This window comes from Chenopodium quinoa, unplaced genomic scaffold (assembly GCF_001683475.1).
Source record: "Chenopodium quinoa cultivar QQ74 unplaced genomic scaffold, ASM168347v1, whole genome shotgun sequence".
NCBI lineage: Eukaryota > Viridiplantae > Streptophyta > Magnoliopsida > Caryophyllales > Amaranthaceae > Chenopodium > Chenopodium quinoa.
The window spans coordinates 499824-510080 of record NW_018742649.1 but is presented as its reverse complement, the minus strand read 5'-3'; the positions used below and the strand labels follow the sequence as shown (position 1 = coordinate 510080).

Sequence of the window (10257 nt, the reverse complement as noted above, 5' to 3'; positions counted from 1 at the left end):
TTGGGTAGCTTTAGAAAGGGCGTATTGGATAGATTATTTCTTTCTATATGCATTGAAATTAATTCTTTTGTCTTTTTATTATTGTATGAAGTGATTATGCAAGTTATTTAATTGTGTATATTTTATCTAAGGGTGCTACTTGATTGTGATCACCTAGTATCATATTTGAGGTTTAAAGCACGTAATATGGAACTATATGATTTGTGCTATATAATTTGTGTAAATTAACTTTACGTGAAGCATGTAATTATGTGATTATTATAATGTGTTTATTTAATTATATTATTTACTTAATGCTTGGATTTTGGAAGGAATATAATCAAGGGCATTTTTTATTTAATTTTCGTGTGCGTAGGAATGATTAAAATTAAATAATTATTTCCTTTAAAAGTGATTTATTAGGGGCAATTGTGTGGTCGTGCCCAACTTTTTACCTTAATATATATATTTGATGATTATGAATGTGATTTATTGAGCAAGTGAGTTCTTTCTGTTGATGTCGGCCAGAGAGTGTGTTACATTTCTAGGCAGAGAAGGAGGATGGCTAACAACGATGCTCTAGCTGATGCTATTGGGCTACTAGCTAAGAACTTGAACCAAAACCGTAATGATAATCCTGATCCTGCGAGTGAGATGTTTAAGAAGCTTGCCCAAGTCAAGCCACCATACTTTGAGGGAGGTGGAAACCAAACTTTTCTGGAGAATTGGATTAGGGAGTTCGATAAGATCTTTGCTGCTTTGAATTCCCCTGAGAATATAAGAGTGGATCAAGCCGCCATGTATTTGAAGGAAGAGGAAGATATTTGGTGGCGGGATGATGGAAACGTGCTTCGTGCTGAGGCTAATTTTGGTTGGGAGACTTTCAAAACCAAACTTAGGGAGAAGTTCTATCCACCATTCTTAAGGAAGCAAAAGGCTCAAGAGTTCATTAATCTGCAAATGAACAATATGTCGATTACTGAGTACTATAACAAGTTTATGAACTTGTCGAGGTTTTCTTTTGAAGTAGTGCCTACTGAGGAGTTGAAAGCTCAAAGATTTGAGCAAGGTTTGACTAAACAGTTACAGAAGGACTTGGCTGGAAAGACTTTTAAGACTCTTAATAAGGTTTATGGGAGAGCAGCACACTTGTACGGTCTGAATGTCAGGAGTGCACCTGAGAGTGGAAGTGTTGGAGAAAAGCGTAAGGATTTTGGGAATTTGAGTGACCAAGGAAACTCCAAGATGCCAAGGAACAAGAATTTCCAGAATAGGAATGTTCAAAACAATGGAGGGTCATCTAGAACTAATGGCCAAGCTAAGAGGCATTACAACTGCAAGAGATGTGGAAAGGTCTTCTAGCATTATCACTGGTGACTTTTCTATTCTTTCTATTACTATTAAAGCTTTATTTGCTTCTGGAGCCACCTATTCTTTTATTTATAGTTCTGTTGTGGAACAATAAGGACTAGTTGAACCAAATCCGATTGACTTGCCTATTAGTTTGCCTACTGGTGAAGTTATGAGGTGCACCAAGATACATAAGGGTTTACCTTTGAGGATTGGAGAGACTGATTTTTTTCCATCTGACCTTATAGAATTTTAGTTGGGTGACCTTGATGTAATTTTGGGAAAAGATTGGTTGGCTACTTATAAAGCTAAGATTGATTGTGAAGTACAGAAGGTTTATTTAAGGAGTCCTTTGGGAGAGAATGTGTCTTACAAACATTTTGGGAAACCAAATGGTATTGGGATTATTTCTGCAATGAAGTTGTCAAAACTTGTAAGTAAGGGGTATCCTTTGTTCTTTTGTTGTGTAACTTGTAAGTAATGAGTAGTAAGGTCGATGTGGAAGATGTTACAATTGTGAATGAGTTTTTGGATGTATGTTGTGAAGAAGAAAGATGGGAGCATAAGGTTGTGCATCGATTATAGGGAGCTGAAACAATATGACAATAAAGAATAAGAACCCACTGCCCAGGATCGATGATTTGTTTGATCAATTGAAGGGAGCTAGTGTGTTTTCCAAGATTGATTTACGTTCGGGGTATCATCAACTAAGAGTTGCTGATAAGGATATACCTAAGACTGCTTTTAGGATTAGATATGGGCACTATGAGTTTACAGTTATGTCTTTTGAGTTGATCAACGCACCTACAATCTTTATGAACTTGATGAATTGAGTATTCCATGAGTAAGTTTGTAGCTGTTTTTATTGATGATATTTTAGTACACTCGAATAGTGAGGAAAAATATGAGCCCCTTGAGAGGCCAAGGATTATATGAGAAAAAGATATCCTGATTTATTTAATGAGGTGAGTTACGAGGGCGTAACTCTTGTTCTTTAAGGGGGGTAGAATGTGTATAATTTCGCGCTTTTTGCCCTGTTTTATGCTATTTTATGGTGTTCATAGCTATTTTATTGTTCACGTATTTAGTGAATTATGTAAATTGGGATGGTGATAAGTCATTAGTGTCGATATTATGACACAATTCGAATTCCAGCAACATAATATTGATAATTTTGAAAGGATTTTATGCAAATGTTTTGCAATTTAAGGGGTTTTGTGCTATGTTTCGGGACGAAACTTCTTTTAAGAGGGGTAGATTGTAATCCCCAGTATTTTTAAATATTTTATTAATGAAATTATATTTTATTTATAATAAATTTTTGTATTTTTCCGGGATTTAATTTTAAAAGTTTAAATTATTTTTGGGGTGGATAAACGATTTTATTACAAAAATCTTTTTTATGAAACTTCCTTCTATAATTCATGTCCAAACAATCAAAGCCAATCTCACTTTACATACTTAATTGGTTTATTAATTTTATGATGCCCAATCTTACAACATGCCCTACACCACTCTCTCTCCTATAAATACCCCATACATCCCCAAATTTTTCCCTACACAAAAAGGTTAGTAAACTCTCTTCTCTTTATTTTATTTCTCTTATTTTCCCTTTATTTTTCTTTTCTTTTATCTTTGTTATATTTTTTTTCCTTTCTTTTTCCTTTTCCTTTTTCTTTTCTTTTTTTTCCTTCTTTCCCTTTCCTCCTCCTTCACGTGAGAAACTCACTGTTGCTGCCCCTTATGCTGCCCAGCCACCACCGGCGCGCCTCCCTGTCGCCGCCGCCTGACCACCGGCGTCGCTGCCCCTGCAGCCGGCGGCCACCTACCCCTTTTCTTTCCCTTTGTTTTCAATTTTATTTGCCTATTGTTATGTAATTAATTTTGAGTTTTGATTTTATAGTATAAAGTTTATGTTTTTAGTATCAAAATTATATTTTGATGGTATAATTATTATAAATTTCAAATTATAATTGTGTTATTAATTTTCAGATTTTATAATTATAAACCTAGGGTTTCAATTTATTTTAATTGGGATTTTAGGGTTCTTATGATTAGTTAATTTGGGGCTTTTGTTCCTATTGTATTTCTAATGACTAATTAACCATAAAATATGTTTTTAATGAAGTTTTAAGAACTTTTAATCTAAATTATATTGATGGAAATTTGGTTAATTATTAATTCATTGTTGTTGCTTGTTTTCTAGGAAGTGATTATTCCTTAGGAGACTTTTAAGTGATTAAAAGTGGCACAGAGGATTGTTTAAACGAGGTACGTACATGTCTACTTCGTTGTAAGTAGTATCATATTTAGGTACCAAAGAAAAGAACTTGGTTTCATGATTAGAGAACACTTGGATGAAAATTGTTTAGTTATACATTTAATTAATTCATGTGCTTATGATTATGAGACATGTTTTGGTGAATTGATTATGTTTGTATGGAATTATGGATGCAAGCATGTTGAATTATATTGGATTGATTGTTTGTAAGGAATGTTGATACAAACATATTGGATTGCTTTGTTAACCACATTTGGATTATTAAAGGATTGGAATTGAATGGATTAAGTGGAATGAATTTATTAATTATTCCACAAGGTTATTATTCATTTAATTATTACTCAATTATGACTTGTTAGTATGTTGAGTAAAAGGGGATTAATCCGAAATGGATAGATGGGTTGACTACGTTCAACAATTTGGATAATTTGGAAGTTTAATGGAATTAAAGGTCAATTTGTGATGTGATCACCATTGTCCTAAATAAGATTAAAAGTAAATTGATGTATGATTTTTATGTATGGTCTATTTGATTGAGTCGGCTATTAATTAAAATTGTAATCACGTAAAGTGAAACATGGATGAGCAATAAAAACACTGGAAAGCGTGCACTTCTAGAGTATTGACAATTATGGGTTGGGATACACGGTGGTAGCCCGTGGCTTTCCGAGGCTTGTTTGATCAACATGTCTTCTTTTCTTTTGGTGTTTACATTTTATTTCATAATGAAAGTTAGATGGGATTTTAGACTAACTTTGTGAGAATGGAGTCGCGCCCATTCTTGCATTGCGCTAAACTTTTATTTTAAATGGTCATTTGGGACCAATATGATTTGGTGGATTTGACAACCTCGTCTATTGCTTACTCCAAATTAAATTAATCAAACTAAATACAAAGAGTCAAGTGTTTGGAATTGGTTAGTAAGTATGTTGGGTCAATTAAATTGTCTAAGTGTAGAATCTTGATTAATGAGTTCGTGTTGTATGTTTATTTACTTTAATTGAATGATCATGCTAGGTTTGGTACGTTGTAGCTTGTATGTACTTAGCTTTGCTAATTGCATGCTTTTGTGTGTGTTTTCTTTTGGTCATGGCCTTTGCCTTTCAATGACCCTGTGATGATCCAATTATTACACTTGTATTATTAGGAAGCAGTATTGCACATGTTAGCTTAATGATGTGAAGTTCAGGGATTTGACATACGCCTTGTCAAGGGATTGGTGTGTTTTAGAGTATTCTTTTTTTTTTGTGTTGAACTTATTTATGTTTTACTATTTTAATTATGTTTTGGGACTTTAAATATTGGTTTGATTTAATAAGGGCCTTTATGGTTCCAATTTGTAAGCTTTGACTTATTGGTTTTCTAAAATATGTTATTTTAAAGACTTATGTTTGGTTTTCTGATGCGATACTTTGATAAAGCCTTAACGTTTTAACACGTGGCGGTAACATGCCAATGGTTCTCCACTATTTTATTTAATTAAGTGGTTTGAAAAAGGGAGAATTATTGGGGTGTTACAAAAATAAAATGCTGGATGCAAAGCAATTTTTAAAATATTTCGATAATCTGCGCGTTATTACGTCTAACAACATTCAAAACTGTTAGGAAAAATTCGAAACGGATCGAAATTTGAGTACTGGTCTTTTAAGTGACTTGTGTCCGCGCGCTGGCCAGGTGCGCGCAAGAAACTAGGTTGCGCTTGGATTCCATGCGCAACATGATGAGTTGCGCGCAACATTTGAATTAGAAAAAGAGTTGAAGAAGCGCGATCGGCATCTCACTTGCTTTTTCTCTTCTTTCTCCAATTTTGATATCTTCCCGTTTTTTTGTTGTCGTTTAAAGCTAAGGAAAGTAAATATTGCTGCTTTTATTTTACCAGACTATGATCTTGGTCAATAAAATGGAGAAATCGAATAAATAATCCTAACTTGGAGTTGGGGTTTTCGATTCGACTTGTTTTCATGAATTTGTTTGTTTTTCGTTGTTTTAAGAAATATATTGCAACAAATTTCATGCGAAGTTGTAAAGTATTGATCTTGTATGAGCAAGTCAAGCATATATGTGTGTTTTTTTTTTGTTCATTCTAATTTTAAATTTGTGCTTGAACTTTATTTCTCCTTTTTTTGCTCACATAGACCGTACTTGTTAATTTTAATGTAAATTGAAGTGTTTAGAACAACAATTATGCATTAAAATTATGAATGAAATTTTGAACTTTGATAATAGCATGAATTTGTTCTTGCGACTGATGTTTAGTTTTTTTCATGCGAAGTTGCAAAATTGGCTTTATCAATGATAAAAATAACCGATGGTTATTATTATTCACTTATAAAACTGTGATTTCAAGATTTGTACGAAACTAGTCAGTTTAGTAAATTCTTGAAGAGATCAACGAACTGGTGTAGCTTGGTTATATTTCGGGTTTGTAAGCCCCCATTTTATATTTTCGAATGTTGTAGCCCCAAGTGTTGGGTGATTCGATGATTTGCTTGTTGTTAATAATTAGACCCTTTCATGTTGCTTGAAATGGTCTGAAAATCTTGTGTTTCTTCTTATTATGATAACAACTAGGATCTTTGAAACGATTAAACTAGTGTGTTTCAATCGTTTTTGACCATTCATAGTTTTAACAAAGGAAAATTGCTAAGTCTAGTAATATTGGTCATTCATTAGAACAAGTGAGAGGAAAAATGAAATGTTGTTCAAATTTTTCGTCTATTGTTGCTACTTTGAATTCTTTCTTTTGAGTTCAAATTTTGTCACTGCTTTGAAGCTCGAGAAAGTAGATGTTATCCTCCTTGCGAAATTCCAATGTGTGCAACAATGGAGAATAATTTTAAATGAAAACTCCTTAATTTAGAATTTAGGGGTCTTTTGTTTACATTCTAACTCATGAAATTGTTCGTCTTATGTTAATAAAGTTTCTTGATACAATTTTCATGATGAATGATTGAGTACTAAACTTTTGTATGAGCAAGTATTTATTTATGTATCATAATTTTGTTTCTTTGCTTTATAGGAGTCATACTCTCAAACCTTTAGAGTAAATTGAAGTATCAAAACAACAACTATGCACTAAGATTAGTTTTTGAAGTTGAACTTGAAAATGGCTCGAATATGTAACTTGTTTAATGGCCAAGTTCAGTTGCAAACTTAGAATTCAAAGGAACAAAATGATTATTAATTCATTATAATGCATTTGAAAATTGTAAGGCTCGAGATCAACATAAACAATTTGTATCTCAGGCGATTCCCGAAAGTAGCTCGAATGGCATGAACATCTTATTTTGTTGTTTTTTTTTGTGTGGATATTGGAGCCCCCATGTGTCGGGTTATGCGCATTCTTGCTGTTTCACAAGTCTTGGAGCCCCAATTTAGGGTAGTTCTAATGACTTGCTATTGTTTAGGCCATTCATATGATACTGAGATGGACCTATGTATATGTCCTATTTTTGTTTTGAGATATTAGGACAATGACATGGCTTTCTTATTTTAGTTAAAGTCATGTTCAAGAAAGCAAGTTAGTTCTTTGCTTGTTTATAAACCAAAACAATTATGTAAAGATCATTGCGGTGATTTTATTCTCAAAGTTTATTTAGAACATCAAATATTTTCTTTGTTCTTATCAATCTTTGATTTTGGTCTTGTAGGTGGTTTGTTTACCATCCCTTAGCCAATATTCGCAGGAGAACTAAGTGAGAACAAGTTCAAGTCAAGAAGAAATCGAATCGTAATTAATTCCTTTTGGAAATATTTATGTATATACATGTATTATCCAAACGGTTATTGAGAATCTAAAAATTTATTTATTTGAGAAAAAAAAATTCAGAAAGGAAATTTTGAATACTATTTTTATTAGAAACATGTTGTTTCGAACTACAATTCAAAATTTGAAAAGGGGTCCTGTAATCATATTATTTTCAAAACTGGACCCAAAATGGAAAGAAAAGTCTAGCTCGTAATTGAGTGTGACTTTTTTTTCCAAGATTGATGAAGATAAGTTGTAATTTGCAACTTATTTCAATAAAGATATGAAAATGTGAGCAAAATTTTGCATATCTAATTTTGTTTATGTTTTTCTGCTTGTCATCATTGTCATATTTTGCTAATTGAAAGTGAAATTCTTTCAATTAAGTAAGCACCGTAGTTTGAAAATGAATGTTTATCAAACCTAGGTTTGGTGAAGTGTTAGAATAATTTATAAAATCATTCGAATCACTTTCCAAAATATGGTCTAATTTTAAAATGAAAGTTTAGGTGAGATCTATATTTTTAATTTGAAGCCCCCAATTGTAGACTAAGCTGGCTTTTGGAATTCATGTATACATATTCTAGGGGATGGTTCTTTTGTTTATTTAAAGCACCAAGACTTGTTTTTTGTGGAATGTTGCACATGTTTATCACAAATTGTTTGATCAAGTAACATAATTAATTATCTTGGTCAACTAATAGGAAGTGGTATTCTTCCCTTTGTCATTATTAAGATGGTTTGTAATAAGCTTTGTATGACATTGATCTCGCAGCATAAATAGCGTGTTTAAATCTGTAAATAGAGAGAAGTGGGGATGTCCTGGCTTTTTTAAGCCCCTAATTTGAGGCAAAGAGAAAAAAATTTATACTTTTTTTTCCGAGTATTTTAGTTGCCAAATGAAAGGGATCATCTAGCCTTACCCCTAAAAATTAAATGAACAAAAAAGACGGATTTGTATAATAAGGAAGGGAAATCCAACTTTGCCATAGAAGAATAAAGAAAGAGAGTTGGACATGTTTTCGAAAAGCAAGGATTATTGACTTAATAATTAAATCATTGTGATGACTTAGCATTGAGGTATACGTGTGATAGAGATAACGATCATTTTTTAATGTAGCGATCATGTTCAATCAATGTTCCTCGCTTAGAAGATGAAGATATCCCACGCAAACGGACATACTAGTTGCTCATGATAAGTGAGAAGACCAATGCTCAAGAGTTGTAAGAGACATCTAAAGTTGACGTCGAGGCTGTCGATATATCAAATCAGTTTATTATATTAACTCTTTTTTCTTTCTAGGAAATGTATATAGAACCTGAATTACCTTGGTAACAAATAGCCCTATTATTAAAAGAAAATAAGATGATTGTTATTTTTTTTTTTAAAGTGATAGTCATATCATTTTTCTTTGGCAAAAGATATGGATAACATCGAATTTAGTTTGATTCGATTGCTTTACTGACATGATGTAATCAAGCCAATGGCTATCAAATCATCCAAATCATTTGATTTATTTATTTATTTTTTATTTTTTTATTTTTTTATGATCTTGTAATCATAACTCAACACTTCATGCATTTTATATATTGGCACGACTACTCAATAGTAGGTCCATATGTGTAAGGGCCTAAAAATGGCCATATTTTCATGGAATGATGATTTTGGTATATAGTTATGGACTTATGGTCTACCACAAGGAGGGCCTTTCCAAGGCTGTAAAGTGGCTAGGCTTGGGGTTATGAAGAATAAAAAGGCTCAAGTATACTCCCAAAATCCCTTACTTTTGGTGCTTCTCAAATTTAAACCTTTATGCTTTGTGTGGCAACTTCCTACATTAGGTGCCTTTTCCTTGTCATCTCTATTTTTTTTCTTTCTCTCTTTTTTTTTGACAAGTTTTCTTTTAGGTTACGAATGATTTTTTTTCTTTTGCATTTGATCTTTCCTTTTGGGTTTAGACCAACTTTTTGTCCCCCTCTTATGTTTCGTTCCCCCAATTACCTATTTGTATCTCTTTGCACCATTCCCGTCCCAAGGTATGGAATAATGTAGGTTGAATACCTAAGGCTTAACTAACAAGGCTCAAAAGGGCTGCTAAAAAGATATCCTCACGTTGATGCGTAAAACAGGCTAATACGTTAAGAACATGGGATTATATTTGTGGAGTTTCAAGTTGCCTCCTTGTTGGTGAAATCATCATATCCTTTCTTTGTTGGCCTAAGATGGGCCTCTTTTCATTCAATACATCTTGTAAGCCAAAGCTCATCAAGATTCTTAAAGTGTTGAGAATTTATGCATTTTGATATTGCCTGTTTGTAAGTATACATTTTATTTAATTCGATTCAATAACAATAAAGAGATTAAAAAGAGAACAAGATAGACATACTTGAAAATATAATTTTAATTCATTAATTAATGAGAGTACAAAGTAAGTAGATTCGACAGCATGAATCTCTTAGTCTATCATAAAAATCAAAGGAAAGAAACATAACAAGACCTAGGGTGCTACATCTTGAATTATTGACAACTTCTTGAGATTGCGTCTTCGAGCTTTGTCCGTTTCCAACGTAGGTGAAATCCTCTCTAAAAATCAAGTCCATCTATATGATTCATGGTTTTATTTATCAAGTCCCTTTCAATTAATTTTCTCACATTATAGACCTTTTTAAATGTGTCTAAACCAAGGTATTATAAATGCCACTTGTATGGTATAGACATATTGTCTATGAACTTTGAGACAAGTTCATGATCCGGAGGTCTTTGTGAAATAAGAGCAACCTTTGATCGCCACCTGGAAAAGAAGTCAATGCAACCTTCTTCTTCCCCTTTCTTAAGCAATTTGAGATCACGCAAAGTACTTGTGAGTTCGATGTTATCTCCATACTAGGTTAAAAACGC

The 10257-nt window shown here is 32.8% G+C and overlaps 1 protein-coding gene across 1 annotated transcript; it reads left to right on the top strand.

The window, feature by feature from the left end:
• The first annotated feature begins 540 nt into the window (after positions 1 to 540).
• Positions 541 to 1341, top strand: LOC110721952. The gene has a single exon (XM_021901187.1). The coding sequence runs from the start codon at positions 541 to 543 to the stop codon at positions 1339 to 1341; it is 801 nt and encodes a 266-aa protein (XP_021756879.1).
• Positions 1342 to 10257: the final 8916 nt, after the last annotated feature.

Bases quoted from the DNA above. Each gene is read 5' to 3' on its own strand.
- LOC110721952 (XM_021901187.1), top strand. From the start codon at position 541: ATGGCTAACAACGATGCTCTAGCTGATGCTATTGGGCTACTAGCTAAG.